Below are 22,278 nucleotides of genomic sequence, written 5' to 3' on the forward strand. Positions count from 1 at the left end.
TACACAGGACAGTTATAGTTCATTGAATCAGAGAACTTGACTTTATAGAAAAATGAATAGTAGAATGCTATGCTTTGTCTCTTCTTGTGGCTACATTTTTTTAATGAAAGTTTTATTGAGGTATAATTCAAGTATTATAATAACTTCATCCTTTAAACTGTACAACTCAGTGGTTTTTAGTTTAGTCACAGAATTATGCAACTATCATGTCTTAAGTTCAGAACAGGTTCATAACTCTCAAAGGAAAGTTCATAGTCATTAGCAATCAATTCCCAGTCCCCCCTCCCCACATCCTCCAGCAGTCATTAATCTACTTTCCGTCTTTATGGATTTTCCTCTTCTAGACATTTCATAACAATTGAATTATACAGTATATAACCTTTTGTCTCTGGCTTCTTTTACTTACCATAATGTTTTTAAGGTTTATCTACGTTGTAGCATATCTAGTCTTCATTCCTTTTTAGGACTGAATAGTAGTCCATTATATCGGCACAGTACATTTTATTTATCCTTTCATCAGTTGATAAACATTTGGGTTCTTTTCTAGGCTATTATGAATAGTGCTGTAATGAGCATTCATGTACAGGATTTTGTTTGAGTACATGTTTTCAATTATCTTGGATATATACCTAGAAGTAGGAATGTTAGGTTATAGGATAACTCTATGGATACCATTTTGAGGAACTGCCAAAATATTTTGCCAAGTGGATGATCCATTTTGCAATTACACCAGCAATGTATGAGGGTTCCAATTTTTGTACATCCTCTCTAACACTTGTTATTGTTTATTTTTTTTATTATAGCCATCCTAATGGGTATGAAGTGACATCTCATTATGGTTTTTATTTTAATTTCCCTGATGCCTAAGGATGTTCAGAATCTTTTCATATGGTATTGGTCATTGGATGTTTTCTTTGGAGAAATGTCTATCAAGCCTTTTACCCATTTTCAAATTGGGTTGTCTTTTGGTTTTGAATTTTAAGTGTTATTTATATATTCCCGACAAAGTTCATCAACAGATATATTATTTATAAATATTTTCTCACGTTTCATAATTTTTCTTTTTACTTCATGGAGTGTTTTGAACCACAAAGGTTTTTAAATTTGATGCCATCCAAATTGTCTGTTTTTTTCTTTTATTGCCTGTGCTTTGGTGTTATATCTAAGAAACAATTGCCTAATCCAAGGTTTTGAAGATTTGTACCTGTTTTCTTCTAAAAGTTTTATACGTTTAGTTCTACATTTAAGTCTTTGATTCATTTTGAGTTAATTTTGTGTAAGGTATAAGGTAAGGGTTCAGCTTCATTATTTTCCATGTGGTTATCCAGTTGTCCCAGCAGTATTTGTTGGAAATACTTCTCTTTCCCCCCATGAATTATGCTGACACACTTGTCGAAACTGAATTGACCATTAAGGTAAGAGTTCATATCTGGACTCTTAAATCTATCCCATTGATCTATATATCTATCTTTATGTGAGTAACACACCCTCTTGACTAATGTAATTTGTAGTAAACTATGTAGTCCTACTCCTACTTAGAGTATGTTGAGCTTTTTGGACCTGTAAATTAAGGTTTTCATAAAGTTTGGGAAGATTTGGGTCATTATCTATTCAAATATTCTTTCTGCCTCTTTCTCTCTCTTGTCTTTCTAGAACTCCCATTATGTGTATGTTGGTACACTTGATGTCCCAGTTTTCTGAAGTTTTGTTCAGATTTCTTCTTTTTTTTTTTTTTTCTTTTATTCCCCTCCTATTCTTCAGACTGGATAATCCCCATTGACCTATATTTAAATTTGTTGATTCTTTCTTCCACCAGCCCATATCTGTTGTTGAACCCCTATAGTGAAAATGTTTTCAGTTATTATACTTTTCAACTTCAGAGTTTCTGTTTGGTTATTTTTATATTCTATCTCTTCACTGATATTCTGTATTTGGTGATACATTGTTCTCATAGGTTTCTTTAGTTCTTTATACATGATTTCCTTAAGTTCTGTGACCATATTTATAATAGCTATTTTGAAATCTTTGCCTAGTAAGTCCAAAGTCTGGTCTTCCTCAGGAACACTCTCTATTGACTGCTTTTTATTCCCTATGTATGGACAATACTTCCATTGTCTTTGAGTCTCATAATTTCTTGTTGAAAGCCACATATTTTTAATAATATAATGTGACAGCTCTGGAAGTTATTTTCCTCTTTGCCTCAGAGTTTGCTGTTATTGTTGTCTCTGCTATTTGTCTAGTAACTTTCCTGAACTAATTCTATAAAGTCTGTATTCTTTGTGGTGTGTTGACATTGAAGCCTCTACTCACTCAGCTTTGTGGTTAGCAAATGACTGTACTGAGATTTCCTTAAATGCCTTGAATCAATAATCTCTCTGCCTTTGCCAGGGGGTGCTGTGTGCATGTTGAGGAATGCCTTCAACATTTTAGCAGTTTACATCTCTGCCTTAGCCTTCACTTCCTGCTTGTGTAGAATTTCAAGGTCAGCCAGAGGTAAAGAATTTGGGATATCTTAGGTCTTTCCTGTGGTTTTCCTTTAGATCCCTAGAATGAGTTAAGTCAGAGTTGTTCAAAGCCACCAGTGGACTTCTCATTCTCCAGCTTTTTCATTTAAAGGTTTTGTTTAGACTTTTATTTTGCCACACTGCTATCTCTACCTCAAGTATCCAGAATTTTAAGCAATTGCTGCACATCATTTTTGGAAAATTCCCCAGGGGAACCAGCTCTTCCCACTGAGAAAACTCTGAGTCAGTTCAAATAAAGGTAAACCTTTTTATTGGGTATCTTGAGGGAGCTGCCATAAAGCTGAAATAATGATATTTTCTGTGAATAGGACTTCTGGAGAAGCTCAGATCTATTATTCCCTCTTCAGTGGCTGCTACACTGCCAGTTTTTATAGCTATATGATTATGACTCCATTGGATTTAAAGGCTATGGTAGAGCTGAGGAAAGGGATGGGAATAAGGCAAGTTAAAATGCCACAAAATTCACTTATCAGGAGTCTTCCAATTTTTTTCAAATTAACAGTTCTTGGATTCTTCAAACCTTTGGATACTTTCCACAGTTCTGGAAAAAATTGATTTTAAGAATTTTTATCTGTGTTCTCATGATTTTATCAAAGAGTGAATTTTTGGAGGTCTTTATTGCCATTCTGGCTGTGCTTTCCTCCATGGCTACATTTTAGTTTGTTTTTCATTTTCCTATTGAATTTTCAATGACCCTTAAGTTGATATAAAACTGTCTCTTTACAACAACTCTTTTCTTCAACTATAATTTGCCATTTTTACTCTGAAAATCAAAAAACTAAACATGTTAGAATTATAGATAATGCATGTAAAAGTTTACTATTAACAAATGCCACAGGGACTATGTGATATGCTCTGTGCAAATGTTATTTTAAAATGATGCCAAAGTCTGTTCTAGATCAAAGGTCAGCAAATTACGGCCTGAAAGCCAAATCTAGCCTACTACTTGTTAGTGTACAGCTTGCAATGGCAAAGCTACATGTTTAATTTGCAATTACATTGTAGTTGTACTAAAAGAATGCAATATACATTGACATTATTCGATTAAGCACTTATCCTAGTTCACAGTAAAGCACTGGTTTAAAAAATGTAAAATTAAAAAGACTATTTCATCATGACAGAATTTGTAAACAAAGTTTGCTTGTGAATGGCTCGTTTGATAGCCAAGCAATGGAAGTCATTTACTGATAATGAGTCAATTAAATTGTGTTTGATTCCAAGATGTGTGTTCAGAGAAAATAAAGTTGTTTAACACTATTAACCTTTCTGCAAAAACAGTTGGTTGAGGAATTGACATTGGGAGCAATATCAATAGTGAATTAAAAAATAGGGCAAATGATTTTGAGTGGTTTTCCTTAACTCCGTAAAAGACAACAAATCTTATTGATACTGTGTAGTTGTTTATTAAAAGAGTCAATGCCAAGTTTGAAGCAACTGAAAAATTAGCCTATCTGTACAGTCTACATGGCACTGTAGACTACATTTCCCTGTGAAAATATATTTAAAAAGTTGAGAAAACACTAATTTAGTACAATCTGAAGTAGAATCTGCTAAGATGTATTATAATCAATAGTAGTAAAAATACATGTGAAGCAGAAAAATTTTTTCATTAGACAAATTTACAAAACTTCTGAAATGCAAAGTATGTAAAGACTGGTTATCCATTGTATTATTCATCAGCAGATATTTTGTGGAAAATACTTGAATATGTCACAAGTTATTTGGCCAATAGTGTCAATGGTGAACTTCATTTGCTTTTGTGGACTTCGCCATTTTAAGTTCTGTGAATTTTTGTCAGAAATAGAAACTGAATATTATGATTAGCCTCACTAAAAAGCAGTTCAAGAGCTTAGCAGTGGTAAAGATTTATTGTAATTTTTTGAGCTTTGGGTCAAGACTGAAATTTTTCTGAATGAAAATGCCCTCAGTCACTGTTGTTGAACACTAAATGGGCTCAAAACTTTGCATTCATTGTAGGTTTGATCATTTTTCTTAATGAATCAGCATAAAATTAAAATACGAAACCGAGCTTATATGTGAAATTTATTCTATGATGAAGTCATTACAATGACAATTACTGTTATTCCAATCACAAGTAATATCATGCTTCTTTATACACTTTTCATGATGTCAAAAGTTAAAACAGTAAGTGAGAACATTATTTCCACACAAATTTACAGGGAATATATTTTCTGATTTCAGTTTCACAGGTTTTTGTTTTTTATTTTTTAATTTGATTCAAATACAAAGGAAATTTCTGTATTTTTAGTTTCATTTCACAATGAAATTGAAGAGTGTTCCACCTAACATTATATTGCAAGTGATTAATCTGCTGTATAATGACATGCTAAAAGGCAAATATTGAGAGAAGAGTCTAACAGAATTCCATAAATGCCTTCTAAGTGATGAATATGCTCAATTAGAATCATATGCTCATGGAGTACTATCAATATTTGGAAGTATTTCTCTGTGTGAAAAGACATTTTCAAAGATGATATATGTTAAAACTCATTAAGGTCAGCATTGACATATGAATCTTTGCAATTGATTTTGATGATAGAAAACACTAAGTTTGAATGCCAATTAAGTGAAATGTCTTTTAAAATTCCTTTATTTTCATTAGTAGATCTGTAATACAAAAAAAGTATACTTCTTATTATTATGTTTTGAATATCCTCAATGAAAATTTTTGAAAATGTATTCTCTCTCTTGTTATATAACAACTTACATAATATTAGTTTTGCCTCTTGGCCTGCAAAAGCTTAACAGTTTTACTACCTAGTCCTTCACAGAAAAAAATTGTCAGTTCTGTTTTAGATAGGTAAGTTGACCCATATCACATCAGATGTCTGGAAATAATGGGTAAAAATGGGTAAAGATTAATTTTAGGATAATTTTGTAAAAGCAATAATCCTTATCACACACTACTACTAAAATTTTGAGTTTAAATTAAAAGGGTGTTGAAAAGCTTGGAAAAGTAGAGATGAATAAAGAGCACCCACATTAAGAACAATTGACTCTTTAATAATATAATCTCAATTTTACACTGAAAAAATGAAATATATAATCAAAGAGTAAAATAAAATCATTAAAACACCTGAAATTTTGTTTAGTTACTGTTAGACTTTTGGCCTGGAATCCTGAGTGAAAGAGAATGGGTTCCTGTGAGATGGTCAAATGAAAGAGGCTGGGAGATTTCAGAGAACATGTAGTTTCTTTACTCTTTTACAGAGTGATGAGAGCTCAGATATAACTTGGAATCCATCTCCATGGAAATTTTCTTTTTTTTTTTTTAAGAAAAGAATTTTATTAAAATATAGCTCACATACAATATTATATTAGTTTCAGGTGTACACCATAGTTATTCAATATTTATATACCTAAAGAAGTGGTCACCATAAGTCCAACAACTATCTGACATTATCACAATATTATTGACGATATTCCCCGTACTGTATGTTACATCCCCATGACTTATTTGTTTATACTTGGAAATTTGAACTTCTTACTCCCCTTCACCTTCCCCCTCCTTTTTTAATTTTTCAATTACAGTTGATATTCAATATTATTTTATATTAGTTTCAGGTGTACAGCATAGTGGTCATACATTAATATACTTTATGAAGTGATCCCCCTGACTAGTACCCACCTGGCACTATACATAGTTATTACCATATTATTGACTATATTCCCTATGCTGTACTTTATATCCCCATGACTATTTCATAACTACCAATTTGTACTTCTTAATCCCTTCACCTTTTTCACCCTGCCCCTAAACTCCCTCCCATCTGGCAACCATCAGCTTGTTCTCTGCATTTATGAGTCTGTTTCTATTTTGTTCGTTTATTTTGTTCTTTAGATTCCACATAAGTGAGATCATATGGCATTTGTCTTTCTCAGTCTGACTTCACTTAGCATAATACCTTCCAGGTCCATCATGTTGTTGCAAATGGTAAGATTTCATTCTTTTTTATGGCCAAATAATATTCCATTGTATAATTGTACCCTAGCTTTCTTCTTTGATTGTCTATTTGGTGGGCACTTAGGTTGCTTCCATATATTGGCTGTTGTAAATAGCACTGCAGTGACCGTAAGGGTGCATATATCTTTATGAATTAGTGTTTTGGATTTCTATGAGTAAATACCCAGAAGTGGAATGCTGGGTCATAAACAAAAATTTAACTTTTTTTTTTAAGGAATCTCCAAACTGCTTTCCATAGTGGCTGCACCAATTTGTAATCCCACCAACAGTGCACGAGGGTTCCCTTTTCTTCACATCTTCACCAACACTTTTGTGTTGATTTATTGATGATAGCCATTCTGACAGATGTGAGATGATATCTCATAGTGTTTTTTTCTGTTAGTTTGCTTTTTCATGGTGGTTTTTATTTGCATTTCTCTGATGATTAGTGACACTGAGCATCTTTTCATATGTCTATTGGCCATCTGTATGTCCTCTTTGGAAAAATGTCTATTTAGGTCCTCTGCCCATTTTTTAATTGAATTGTTTGGATTTTTGTTTGTTTGTTTGTTTTTATGGTGTTAAGTTATATGAGTTCTTTATATACTTTGGATACTAACTCCTTATTTTATGTATCATTTGTGAATACCTTCTCCTATTCAATAGGTTGTCTTTTCATTTTGTTGATGGTTTCCTTCACTGTGCAGAAGGTTTTTAGTTTGGTGTAGTCCCATTTGTTTATTTTTTCTTTTGTTTCTCTTGCCCAAGGTGACATATCAGAGAAAATGTTGCTAAGGGTAATGTCTAAGAGTTTACTTCCTATGTTTTCTTCTAGAAGTGTTATGGTTTTGGGTCTTGCATTTAAGTCTTCAATTCATTTTGTGTTTATTCTGATATATGGTATAAGAAGGTGGTTTACTTTCATTTTTTGCATGTGTCTGTCCAGTTTTCCCAACAGCATTTATTTAATAGACTGACATTTCCCCATTTTACTTCATATTCTTATATCCTCTTTTTCTCCTTCTCCCTCTCCCTCTCTCTCTCCTGTAAATGGCTACAACTAAAAAACAGTATTGGAAAGGCATCAAATGACTTGCAAATGTTCCTTCTGGAGCTTAAATAGTAGGGGTAAGAGTTTAGGCATTCAGATGGTTTCTTGATGCAACAGGCCTCAGCTTCAAGAAATTCATATATAAATGTTTAAGCACATATAAGATAAGTCAAGGACTTGATGTGCTGCAGAAACTTAATTTCAAATTAGAGGGGAACAGAACTGTATGAGCATTCTACTTTGTCCCTTTTGTTCTGATTCATTCTTAATTTAAAGGGCTGAAACATAGGGAAAATCTAACTAAGTAGTGCTCATGACTTTCCTGCCTTTTATGGCTGTCTCACCCTGGGACTCTTATCTCCCAAAAAAAAAAAAAAGAACCTGCTCTTACCTTTCATCCCCAATAACAGCCCTATTTTAATCACTTTTTCTTGTTAAAGAACACTAGCCACAACCTTCTCCCTCCCACCAGAGACCCCTAATTCTAACTTTTCACCTCTAATCAAGGCACAACACTTTTGAAAAATAGACATCATGTAACGCATAGAGCAGAAGAGGGCTCCATGTCATGAGTGATCCCAAGTGGCTTCCATCTCCATTATCTCCATTGCTTCTTGACAGGTCACTGGTGCTAAGTAAAATGTTGTAATACTCAGGATGCCTTTATTCAACAGGCTTCCTTCCAGTGATGGCTTCCAGATGTGAGGAAAATTTAAAAGTCTGTGGCCCTCAACACATCATTAGGTCCTTCCAATGTTTCCAAAAGTCTGTAATCACCAGCCCACTAATAATTTGTCTCCATTTTGACATCCAGGCACAGGTATTTCAGAGAAATTAAGAAATGTGGATAGAATATTTCACAAATAACTTCCTCTTTCTAAGGGGAAAAACTCTAATAGTATTCATGTACCCTGAAATTATTTTTATTTCCTCTGCACAATTTGTACTTTTCAATTTGACACCCCCCCCCACACACACACACACAGACACACACAGACAAGCACATGTGCACACTCACACCAGTAACATTTTGATGGATGCTATTTTTTCCAGTCCCAATTTCTTTTGGGGAGTTATTGTTAGTAATTGCGCAGGCCAAGCCTCTCATCCCACTACATAAGGAAAACATTTTTGTCATGCTACTCTCTGACCCAGGCTTAATCCTGTAAAACTTTAGAAAGTATAGCAATACAATGAAAAAATGAGCTTATTTTCAGATACTTCAAATTTCTACTTCCCATCTCCCTATCCCACCAAAAATATAAAAATAAAAGTATTTTGCTTAAAATTTCCATTTGTTTCAGCAATGCGTTTTAGTGTAGAAAGTATCGGAGTAACTGATTTAATCATTCAGTTCCTAATCCATTGAACAGAGAAGTCCATATCCCAACCTGTCTATGGAAGGAAAATATTTTTCATTTAGGTCAACCTCTATATTTACTAAGTCATTTGATATTTAAAATGTGTTGGGGGGTATGGGAAAGAGCACCTAAAAATGTGACCTCATGCTGTACAGATTGGCTGAGGAAATTGTTCCCAATTAGATGTGAGGCTTGCCCTAAGCCCCAGGCTCTTCTGCCCAGGGCTCAAACTCCAGCCTTTATTAAAGGTACCTGCTGCTAGGGGTCATGCCTCATTTGTCCTCACATTGTGGGAAGTCCCAAATGCAATATCCATAAAATATACAGGCATTTAAATAAGGTTCCATCTGGGGAATGGGTGAGGAAGAGGGAAGTTGTGTTTTTTTTAAATCTTTCTCCTTGATCTTCCGTCTGGTAACAATTTAAGTTCTGAGATGCCTACGTACGTGTTTGCACAGAAAACACTTTGCAAAAAAGTGATCAGTTTGTACTCATCTGCAATAAAGGAAAACATAGCAGAAGTGCTCAAATGTGAGCTCAGATGTGGGTTTATCTATTAGAAATACCAACCTATTATTCTTGCCTTCACCTGGGTTGGGGCCACTCTGACCCTGGATCTAACTTCTAAGCAAGACGGTGGTAAAAAAAAAAAAAAAAAATGTCTTTGCAGAGATTTTAAATGTAAACATTGAAAACAGAGGCCATGGATTTGATAGACTCCATCTGCAAAGCAGCATTTAAAGGCAAACAGAACATTCTGTTCCTAGCTGATTTGGTTTACTTTAGAATACAGTTTACATTCTCCTATGTAGACTGAAATAAGATAACACTGACTACAGTGATATCCTGAATATTAATACATATCCTTTTTAAAGTGCCATTTACAGATTTTTTTTAAAAATCACACCTACAGTCTTTATTATTAATGTTTATAATTCCACAATGATTTCGTGAAGACTTTACATATGTAAAGAATCAGGAGACAGAAATCAGAGGGAAGATGGAAGATGTAATTCACAGGAACCTGCTTGTCTTAAAACGTACAGGGCTCCGGCCACCCAACTGTTTTTTCTTCCACTGAACATATAGATGAGCCAAACTCATCTATAGATGTAGAAGTGTGGGCAGTTTTCTGAACACACCGTGAAAGGTTTTCTGGGCATACTGTTTCAATTGTTTTATTCTTCCTTCCCCTTTCTTTCTCTTTCCCTAGGAGCTTTTCATATTAGCATGAAAAAGCATCCTCATTCTGACGTGGAGGGACCAGTTTCAGTCCTGAAAGCCTCCTATCCTAGAAGGCCTTCAGCACTAAAGCGGGTCCTGAACCAACCAGAACAGTCAGTCACCCAAGTTGCCCCACAACGGGTTTCTTATTCCCCTCCTTTTCTAAGGTTTTCTCACATGACAACCAAGAGGGCATGGTGCTTACATAGCTAGCCTGCTGTCAATGTATGTCCCATCCCATGAGATTTCACGGCAGGTTTTCTCTCATTTTACCCAGTAAAGGCGTCTCAGCAAGGATATCTGATCAACCTGGAGGGAAGGCACAGTTCCAGTTGTACACTTTCCCTTTCTAATGGAAAAGGAAGTGATCACAGAGGCCTTGCTAACAGAGAAGGTGGATTGTGTTCTGCCTTCCTGAGATTCTCCATGGTTACTTCATTCTGAAAGTTTCTCAGAGCTCCCAGGAGCTCTTTTCCCCGTGCTCATACACAGGTTCCTAGGGGATTGGACTAAAAAATTATCCATGTTTTTAAACCTTTAGCTTCCCTCCAAGGTAAAAATAGTGCCTTGTCATGAATAAATGACAACCAGGTGAAACCCAGAAAAATAAAATTGAAATGTGGCCATAAAGGCTCATATTATGAAATTGGACTATAGCATGTGTGTAGGTGTGTAAGGATGTATGTATATGCGTGTAAGATCTAGAGCGAGAGGATAGGCGGGAGAGGGAGAGAATGGTGTAGGATAGAGGGAGAAGCCCTAGTTACACAACTTGCCCTCTCATTTCAAATTTTAGGTGATTTCCTCTTTCTCAATTCACAAAATCCCATGGTCAGAATTGACAATAAATGAGTATTTTCAGGTTAAGTAGGGACTGAATAGCCTTGTCACTATATGCAAAGTCATTGGAGAGAAGGCAGCTGTAACCTGCAAGTCATAAAATCTTCAGTAGCACTAAAGGCATCCTGGGACTAAGGATTTTTCCTCCAGTTTTGGTGGGAACTAGATCACTACCGTCAGGAGACTGTTGCAATGTATTTTTTCAAAGATTGAACCACGGAGGGCACTGAAACTCCTGGACACATTCCTCCCTTTCTCCCAACCCTCAGCCAAGGGAATTCTTTCTATGCTAAGACTTTATAAAACTTGTTATTTTTATTTAACTTAAGTCTTGAGCAAAAAATATATTGTTCTACATCCAGGCCACAATACTCTCCGAAGAATTTACAAGTCACCTATGGAGTTTTAAGGTTTCAAATGGAATGGTCACAAGCCAAGATTTGTTAACATATCTAAAAATGAGGCGTGCAAAGGAAAAGAAAAAAAAAAGAGCTGTAGGTGCCTTTTGAACTTTCTAATAGGTATTGTGAACAGTAGAGGGTCTCACCCATTGGTAGATCATCTTCAAGAATAATCTGAGTCAAGTCTGTAAGTTGGAGGACATAATGGCCTCATACTGAAACCTACGCCACCTTCTTGATAGAGGTTTTTCTGTATAGTTTAATCTCTTTCTCATCAGGTGCTACCATTGGAAACAAAAGGCACATTGTCTTTCATTTATATTTCCCTTTAAGTGATAGAATTCATATAGGCGAAGTTGCTATGGACAAGGCAGAATGAAAGTTCTCTTCAGAATAGTTCCAGAAAGCAGAGAGGAAAAGCCTGCCCTCCTTAACTGGGTCAGGTTCAAGCATGTGCTTGCAAGACATTGGCTTCATGCATATGAAAGCATCCTGAAGAAAGGCAGTCATCAGCAAAGAAAACTGGAGGCTTTATTCACATGCTGCTCTGCATGTGCACAAGTAGACTGGCTGCAAAAACTGTTCTCACCCAGCACACTTGACCTATCAATTTCCAAAGGTGGATGTCAGAGATATGATTCTGAGAACATTTCAAGGTTCAATGCATCCTGGACAGTCCACGTGGAAGTACCACACTTTGCTTCTACAATAAGAAGCCTATCTTGTGATCAGTGAACCAACCCCACCTTTATCCCATACATGTCTTGCTGAGGGCCCTCTCAGATAACTCCCACCATGGTTCTTGCCAGGCTGTCTTACATAGAAAGCCTCCTCACCCAAGAAGCTTCTACCTGTGGTCAGAATATGGCTTTTTCTTTTGTCTTGAATAACCTGGATGGTGCCCTGTGGCTACCTTTTCCTCCGATAGCATCAGCCTTTATGTTATAAAGAAAAAAAAAGAACTTCTTTCCAAGTTGTAAGACTGCTAATGTTGCACATTCTCATAGATGATTTATTAGTCTCTTTAGGAAGGTATATTTCTGCAAGGATCATGTCATTTGCAAGGCATATGGCAGAAGGGAGCTTTAGTCCAGGGATGGTGAACTAAATTGCATCAGGTTTTGTTTTGGCAAGGACACCAGATGGATGCCTTTATGATGAAGTGGGTTTCCTCCAGCCTTTTCTTTTATGCAGGTCTCCAACAGGTGTTTCCTCTAAGGCATATCTGTTTTCCATAACATCAGAATGAAGAAAGGAATGAAGAATAAAGATGTGTGTGACAGCTTGTGTACATAGACCATGCTTTTATTATGATAGAAAGTGTCTAGTGAATGATTTGCTATTCCGACTCAAGTTAACATGTGCTTGGGAGAAGATCATCTTCCACTGGCCAAAGGGGCATGTAATTTTCAGACCAAGGACTCTTCATTCATTGTGGGAGGGGGTTGCAGAGGAGGAGAAGTGGGGAAAAGCTAAAGGAAGTGACCAGAAAAAAAGTAGTACAGTTGTTGTAGACTTTAATGCCACAGTCAGAGAGCAGGAAGCCCCTTCCCTGAAGGTAACGTGGTATATTATATAAACATCTGAGGGGAGGTGTCCAGGAAACTATACATGGAGAGGAAAGGAGGTTCTGTGAATGAGTAGCATAGTCAGTTCTCCAAATCCTGATAAAAATCAAAACCAGACTCGGGTCTTAGGTGTGTTCCCTTTAGCAAGCTTGGCATAGCCATCACCATGGTCTTGTCTAGTACCATTAAGAGAGGCTGTGAGGCTCCTAGGTTCTGAGTTATGGATATTTAAACCACCAACAGTCATGTTAATTTAGTGAACAAGGTAACTCATTTTGGTCAAACTGACCTTGAGGCTTAATGTTATAGCATCTTCTGGCTACGTAAATGAACAGAATTCACTAAGTTTATGGGTAGGTCTTAAATGGAGAAGGAAATGAGGATCGAATCTAGACTTTGGCTGATCTCATTGGCAGTTAGCCTCTCTACTCTTCTGAACCCTTCACCAGTGCCCCATCCTCCGACGCCAGCTTCTCTTTCTGGGCCCTCTCTCTATCCTGTTACTTTAGGTCTGACACTTCAATCTCAGATTAAGTAAATTCTTTTGTCTGAAAAATTATGACTTAAGATACCTATTTAGAAACTAACCTGGTTAAAAGAGAGGAAATTTGCTTGACATTATGTTGGAGTCTGAGTCTTTGGACCAAGTATTGAATAACAAGCTATATTAATTCACAGGGAAAACCCCCTAACCCTTCAGCACAGAGAACAATAGGTTGTATTTCTCCCAGAATGTATAGTAAAATCTCACAGGAGAATGCTGGCATTAGGTACTAATTACCTACAGTATGACATGATACAACATGTCCCAAAAGATGTTTCGAGGGATAATAAAATATATTTTAAATAAGCAAATAAATAAATAAATAAAATAAGTAAGTACATAAGTAAATAATAAAACCTTTCGTGGTCAAGTAAGTGTGTGAAACACTGGATTATACAAATTTTAAAGGATTTCTTTTTTGGCAAGGCTTTTTAGAACCTTAATAGGCTACGGTGCAATGTGAATCTCAAAGAGGGGATACTCTTTAAAAAATTTATTTGACTACAGAAAACATTTCCTTTTGACTTATCCAGTTACTGATATTCCATGGAACACATTTTTAAGAAAAGATACTTGTGTTAAGATAGGATGGACTTAAGCTGTGGTAACAACCATGAAATCTCACTGGCTTAACACAACAAAGGTATATTTCTTGTTCATATTATATGTCTAACACAGGTCAAGGAGGGCAGGGCACTCTCCTCCACATAGTCACCCATGTACTCAGGCTGTTCATCTGTACAGTACATTAGAAGACAGCTTGAAGAACTGCATGGGGGCTTGTCACTATGGCAATGTGAGCAGCAATGATATGATCACGTTGGACCAAGGCACTTAAAAGCCCGGGTTTGATTCTTCAGTATCTTTCTCTTCCCTGGCCTTAATGGCTAAGGAGGATGCATGTTTCGTGTGTGTGGTCTAAGATGGTAGAGCCTCTGTCCCTCTAAGATTCTGAGTGGCTGTGTGGAGCAGAGACACCTATTCACCTGAGGAAAATACATAGTGAGAAATAACCGATGTTGTGTTAAGCCCCTGGAATTTTGATGTTTTGGTGTGTGTTTTTCTGCAGACTATCCCTAGATTTTCTTGACTTAAATAGGTCCTTTTGAACCGCATACTCTCTGTGATTCTAAAGAGTTTTGTAAAGTACAGCATAGACATTATAGTCAATAATGTCATAACAACTATGTACAGTACCAGGTGGGTACTAGACTAATCAGGGGGATCACCACATAAATTATATAAATGTCTAACCACTATGCTGTATACCTGAAACTAATATAAAATAATGTTGAATGTCAACTGTAACTGAAAAAATAAATAAATATTTTTTAAAAAAGTTTCTCTCTTCCCTAACAAGCAAATATGCATTCCTTAGGGTATGAGTGAGATTTTTCATAAGATCATCTAACCCTTGTGGTGACTGAATATATAATATGATAAGCGTTGTACCTAACAGCAGTGTGGAATGATCACATAGAGGGCTTTGCCAAGACTTACATCAAGATTAGAGAAAAGTCTAGTCAAATGTAGGCCAGTATAGAAGCTATAAAAATTGCAAAATTCATATAATCAGTAAAGATGTTTCAACAGAGACCCATAAGGAAAGATATCAAAAGGAGAGGGAGGAAAACAGACTAGGGAGAGAAATGCCACCCATGACTTTATCTCGCAGCCTTCTAAATTGTGTGTTGAGGTACACAAAACACCTCTTGTGATTTCTCCCAAGCAAGAGTAGCATCATGATAGGAGTAGCAAAATTAAGAGCAGAAATAACTACCTTCAAAGCACATATAATCTCAGGTAAAAGGACTGATGTGTTTGTTAAACACACAAAGATGCATACGCATGTGTGCACACACATGCACACACACAATCCTTGTGTTTTTTTATTTTTTTTTTAATTGGGCAATGTTGGGGAGCAGTGTGTTTTTCCAGGGCCCATCAGCTCCAAGTCAAGTTGTTGTCTCTCAATCTAGTTGTGGAGGGCGCAGCTCAGCTACAATTCCAGTTTCTCCGTTTTCAATCTTTAGTTGCAGTGGGCGCAGCCCACCATTCCATGCAGGAATTGATCCGGCAACCTTGTTGTTAAGAGCTCAGGTTCTAACCAACTGAGCCATCTGGCTGCCCCTCCAATAGCTCAGCGGCGGCTCCTTGTCTTCAATCTAGTTGTGGAGGGCGAAGCTCACTGGCCCATGTAGGAATCAAACCAGCAACCCTATTGTTCAGATCTCACTCTCTAACCAACTGAGCCATCCAGCTGCCCCAATTCTCGTGGCTTTTGCCCAAAGTGTTCAGTATGTCTTCAGCTATGACACAATCTGGACATTAGCTCCTGGTGTCTTTCAGGCACAAATCTTTGTCCTGGAGTCTCACAGACCTGAGGTCATTCTCCTCATGTTATTCTTCACTTTAGGCTCGAAGCTCTAATGAATTTGATATCTTGGGTTTGTTACTCCAGAGCCCCAAATATTCTCAGGCTAACTCTCCATTCTTTCTACTTAGGCCTTTTCTCTATGAAGATTCTGACTGTCTTGATAGCAGTGGCATGTTTCACCGGTGTAAAGCAACCCCTTTGGACAAGGTGATTCTGGTAGGTGATCTTGCACCAAATCTTAAATAAAATAAAGTTTCTTTTAGGATAAATGATGCCCTTCACTAATCATAAGGACCTGCCATTTCTCTTTGTAATCTATAAATTTTGGAGGAAAACACATACCTCAACAGCCAGATGAATGGTTTGCAGGGTAACAGATGTGGCATTTGAAAAAGACTGTGTGGATAATATGCTGGTATTTAAAATAATTAGATCGGATTCTTCAACTACTTCTCCCCTCCTTTAACAGTTCAGCTGAGTCAGTTATTCCAAATAATGTTCTCCTGAAACTGTTGTTTTGCTAGAAAATCTAATTAATTTAAATGCACCAGGGAAACCTATTTACAAGAACTCTGCAGTCTTTCCTTTTTTTAAAGTAAATAAACATTTTTGTAATTTTTTTAAAGTTTTTTTTAAGTTTAATAGTTTTTCTTAAAGCTGGCTATAATTGTACTTAACACACTAGCCACGAATGTATCGCCTAGACGCTTTCTCCCTACAACATGGGTGAATCCTTATAGATATTAGAATCCTATCCCTATCTCTGTTCTCTCAAGGAGATAAACTAACTCAGCTCCCTAAAATGCCATCAACTAAGATGTAAAAAACCTTGTATATCCTAACCCAGGCTCTGATGCCTGCTTTCTGGATCCCCATGTATTCTCATTTTCCAGACTTAGAAACTCAAGTATGATCTCAGTGGTTTACCTTGTAAGCAATAGTTGGTAAACTAACTAGTAAAAGTGATAGATTGAATGTTGTGTGAACCTTATATAATTTTTTAAACTGTGACTAATTAACAGTTATGAATTTTTCTTGCTTTCCAAAAGTAGTTTAGTTCAATTATTTCTGTTAAATACACACACACACACACACACACACACACACACACACACACCCAATCCTTGTGCCTCACTCAGTGCCAGTGTCCTGACAGAATATGTTTCAATTTTTGTAAAAGCATGATCAATAATTCAATCAGAAGCACAAAATTGCCAGAGCTGTTATGTCAACTAGAAAACTATTAAGGTTGCTGAAACTCACCATTTTAGCAATTATGTCCTATTTTAACCTGAGTGAAATAAACATCTGTTGAGCAGGCAGCCAAACATATTTTCAGTGGGAGGGAAATCTTTAGAAAGGTTGGGAAGTTGGTTGGAGACATCCAAGAGACCAAGAAATGGCAATAGCAGACATTTTATTATACCATATTTATTAAGCATGCAAACAGGTGTCTATGATAGGTCGCTCCTTTACGACACTCAATGTGGAATATAGTTCAGAACACCAACTGAGTCTTTTGATAAGTGTAGAAGGGCTTCTAGTTTAAGAATTACTAAGAATTTTGACACTTGTGACCCTGGAGGAGAAATGTCCAGATTGCAAAATTCAGGGAGGCTTTGAACTTAATTTAGTTTGCAGAAGGGTCAAGTGAAAGTGGTCAATTTAAGTTACTTTGAACAAATAGTGCACCCTCCCCTTCTCCCAAAAGCCACCATCTTTCTCAATTGGGAGACAGTTTTGAGTCACAGTTTCTTGGAGAAATTGCCTCTCTAGCTGTACCCATTAATGCACTCTGCCATGCATCTTGTTTCTAATTGTTTAGTTTTACTCAGAAGAGTAATTGTTGAACTTCAGGCACGTTGCATTAAATAGGGTTAGAGGCTTCATTATTCACGTTAAAACTAATCAGATTAGCTAGATAAGATTATTTAATAGATTTGGTTAAGATTCATATCACTCTCTAGGAAGGCTCACTAGACAAGTAACTTTATTTCCCCTCACAGGGTGATTCCCTTTGGAAAGAGTATTTCCTGGTATGTGCTAATTTGACAAACTAATTGTTCAGATGTCAGATGTTACTTACTTATCTTGTTAGATTTCATCAGCCTCTGTTTCATAGAAGCTTGTCGTTTAACCCAGCTAAGGACTGGCATAGGGAGAACGATATATCCATTTGAAATACTCTGAGTCTTTGTGTGCTCAGGGATGTAGAACATACCCATACATGATGCGCTTTCAGATACATTTAGCCTGTTCTGTACCAGATTCCAAGAGTGCTCCTTTGAAAATCTAAGAATTCAGTAAGACTCAGATTTGATTAATAGTTACTGAATAACAGTTAATGAATCAAATACTGTACTTTCAATATATTAGTTTCCACAACAGAATTAACTTCTCCTTGTGTTTAAACCATTTAAATTTAGAGAAGTTAGGCGTTAGAGAAGTTAACTACTTTATTCATAGGCATACAGCTAATGACAAAACCAGAATACAAAATCAGGTCTGACTCCAGGTCCAGTGCTCATTCTATTCCATCCCAGCTCCATGAGAGGAGACATTGACTCAGTCCCTGAAAGAAATCAGACAAATGCTTAAAACAAATTTCCTTTAGGAATATCATGCCTTTTTTTAAAAAGTTACTTGCTTTTACAAGTCTCTATGAAATTGGAAAAAAACTAATCTAAATATTCATATGTATATTTTTTTGTTTTCAACTTAGAGATATAGGGGAGATGTTAACAATTGGCAATACTGATAAATAGTATAAGACATATTCAGATGTTTGGGATCCAACGGAATTTTTATAACCAAATTTATTTTGTGCATGTTGCAAGATGAATTTTCTCAACTCTGGAAAGAGTCTATTGAATCAGTTAAATTTGTGTAAAAGCATGATTAATCATTTGATCAGAAGCACAAAATTGTCAGAGCTGTCATATCGACTAGGGGACTATGAGGATCGCTTACACTCACCATGCTAGCAATTGTGTCTTATTCCGAACTAAGAAAAATAGTTATTAAATATAAATATTAGGTTGAACCAGGTGAAATCACCAATATTCAACCATTTTTGACCCAACCATTTTTGACCTACCAAAAAGGTAATTTCATATGGTTCAAACTAATATGTATTTTTTTGTGTGTGAAAATCCCTGGAAACTACATGTGGTGCAACTTGATATAATTTTCAGGGCTCACTAGAAGACAGAAGTTTAGCATTGGAATTTGGAATGTTTCAGTTGGTCACTGAATCTTATTATAGCACTTACAAGGCTAAAACCATATAATGAAAATAAGGGATATTTTCCCCATTTGGTTCAATAATTTCATACCTAGTAGAATGATACTGATCTGAGTTTTAGTTGTGCTCCAAGCTAATAGAAAGCTGGAAAAAAAAAAAAAGTGAAATAAGGAGGAACTCCACAAAAAGACCAAAAATATAATTGCCCCACTGTGAATGAGTCCCATATTCTATGAGCAGTTTGCAAAATTCTGTTATCCTTATGAAAATATTCCTATGGATGTTCGTAGAAGAATTGGGGTGATGGGAAGGAGCTCTTTTTGAGGAACTCTCAGTTTATTTCTAAAAAATGACCAGATTCTGGCATGCTTATACTTAGACACGAACTGACAGGTCAAAACACAAGTTTCGGAACCACGTTGTAGCATGTATCTTTGGAGATGCCCAATCAACACTGATGGGGCTTCGGAATTTTGTAATGCCCTTGAGAGCCAGCAACTATACCCGGCAGGAGCTGAAGGACATCGTGTTCATCGGGTCTCTGGATTACCTGCAGAGAGAATGGCAATTTCTCCAGAATTTTCCCCAGATATACATTTTGCCCGTAAGTATCACGTACAGAATAGTGAATATTTATAATTATAAGAACACAAACAGTACCAGTATTTATAATAATAATGAAATAATAACTTGCAGTTATATGATGCCTACTGGTACCAGAAACTATTCTATACATTTTACATAGATAAACTCATTTAACTCTCAAAATACCCTCATAGTATAGATTTTAAGGATGTTGAACTTCAGGCACAGACAGAGTGAATAACTTGTCCAAGTTTGCACAGCAGGTAAGTAGCAGGACCAGGATTTAAATCCAGACATTATGCTCAGAAGCCACCATGTTTATGGGCTTTATATAAATAAGACTTACTCTGCATTTCTGAATCTGATTCTGACTTCATGGCTAAACCTAACGTGATACCAGCCAGCCTTTGTGCTCTAACTTTTTCATCTTTTCTGGAGGTACATCTTTTATGGAACACATAATGCCACGTAGTCCTTGATACCGTAGGTATATGGAAGGAAGGAATTAAGTTTACATGTCTGAAAAATGGATCCATTATGCGTATGTGGCATTGTGATTGTAATTGTATTTGCTCTGAACCTTCATTGGTCTATATCCCATTATATGCCACCATTTCTCTGGATTAAAAAATATATATATATATATAATGTGCAGTGTGAAATGCACTAAAACATTTGATTTTTTATGAAAGAATACTGGCAATATGTAAGGAATATTTTTTCAAATTTCAAAAATTGTTTCCCAAGAAGCAAATTTCATTTGCTTTTTTAAAAAGCCACCGTAAGTTTCCCCTCACCACCCTTTTACTTTAGTTCAAAGAAGGGAAGAAAAGTAAATTACCAGAAGTCTCTAGATAAAGCTAATGTTAGGAATTACCAATATTTGAGTCTAAGCTACCTGAAGGCAGGGCCATATTTATCCCAATTTTTCCACCAAAGGAAAGAAGCAACTGACACTCTGATAGTTAATTCAGAGAGCAGAAGCAGAGTCAGCTACAAATGAAATTGTGAGGATACAAAATTTGCCTTTAGATCCATAACTTCCCCTTTCTCTCATTTCCCCCCCCCCCACCACTGTTTCCCTTCCTCTACTTCTCTTCTCCCACTTGAGTCATCTACGTGGATTTAGGATCCCCCATGTCCACCCTCCATAGTCTCATCCAGACTTGTTCTCAGGAAAGGATCTGTAAAATATGATCACACTAAGATGTTAATGATTGATAAGGCTAAACGTGTCAGATATCAGGTAACTAAGTCTTAAAACCAAGTCATTTGGAAGCTGGAGAGGCTTTGGCTCAAAAATTGCATCCCCCACAAAGAGCCACTACCATGAGCCATGATAGAAAATCCGTCTATCTGAGAAGTCCCTCCTCTAGCTGGTTTTCTCTCATTAGGGATCTGCACTCTATTCTGGAGACCTCCGTGCAGTCAACATAGAGCATTGTTCCATGTGTGCTGTCTTATCCTCCCCATCCAAGTCATCAGGCAGCCAGACTCTGGTAGATACAGAGACCATCATGGCAACCCTCAACATAGGATCACTACGGATAAGCTGCTCTGCCTGGACACCCTCAGAGCCAGGTAAGAGCAACAACCTGACAGGAAAGGCTAGGGAGAATGGAATAAGGAAAGAGAAATACCTCCTCTCTGAAGTACCTTAGTCATGGGGAGGAGGAGAGGTTGGGCTAGATGTCCTCTAAGATCCCTTCTAACTCTGAGAATTCTGTAACTGAAGTAGTGGACGGTTTAGCCTTTGAGAATCCTAAGTCAACTGAAAAATAATATCCATCTTCGAAATGGAATACATGTAACACTTTTCCCATTTTAAGTAAAATCATAGAATTGTAACTGCTGTTGTTGCTAATCAAATATCAGTGAACATATCAATTGGCATATTATTATAATTAATAACAGGCATTATTATTATCAAGCAAATTCTTATTGGATCTTGTAGATGTTCAAGTTATTATTCTGAGTTTCATGGTTGAGAGAATGAAGTATAATTCTTCTTTATTCTTCAAGATGCTTTCAACATGTGAATTTTAGAAGATTATCACTAAGGTCCCTTCCAAGTTCTATAGACTGAAAATGTCACATTTCAACTTCAGATTGGAAAGAGATGGTGAGAAGCAGGGATTGCTGCAGGATGGACATCGTGTCTTTTCCTCCTTCATATTCCTCTCAGTGCCTAGCACAGTTACGGCCACTTAGTAGATACTTGATACATATTTATTGAATTGAAACAAATGAGCCAGTGAGCAGGACTCTTGAGTAGTTTCCATGTATTTTCTATACCCAAATGTGCTTGGATACATTCCCACTGTACAATTGTGGTTTCCTTTCTTCCCCAAAATGAAAAAAGGCTTATATGTTAGTCTATTTCTAAAAATTGACTATTAGCCACTCAACCAACTACTGAAGAATTTTCTGTATCTAAAGCAGATTTTCAATTCAAGAAAGAAAAATAAACCATGACTGGAGTCCCCTGGATCCAGCCATTTCCCTTGGGGATATTTATCCTTTGTGTCAAGATTAGGTCCTCTGTCCACAAACCCTGTTTCCCCGAAAATAAGACCTAGCCAGACAATCAGCTC

At 36.5% G+C, this 22,278-nt stretch overlaps 1 protein-coding gene across 1 annotated transcript in view; it reads left to right on the forward strand.

Annotated features, from left to right (window-relative positions):
* The window catches only part of KCNU1 (potassium calcium-activated channel subfamily U member 1), a 119,587-nt gene that overhangs the window by 77,449 nt on the left and 19,860 nt on the right, over nt 1-22,278 (forward strand). Inside the window, exons 20-22 of the mRNA XM_074331502.2 lie at nt 15,984-16,071; nt 19,479-19,703; nt 21,079-21,265. Coding sequence (XP_074187603.2) covers nt 15,984-16,071; nt 19,479-19,703; nt 21,079-21,265 — 500 coding nt within the window. The remainder of the gene's footprint in view (nt 1-15,983; nt 16,072-19,478; nt 19,704-21,078; nt 21,266-22,278) is intronic.

The sequence above is a fragment of the Rhinolophus sinicus genome, chromosome 16 (assembly GCF_057876585.1).
Source record: "Rhinolophus sinicus isolate RSI-liver-muscle chromosome 16, RSI-T2T, whole genome shotgun sequence".
Taxonomy (NCBI): Eukaryota; Metazoa; Chordata; class Mammalia; order Chiroptera; family Rhinolophidae; genus Rhinolophus; species Rhinolophus sinicus.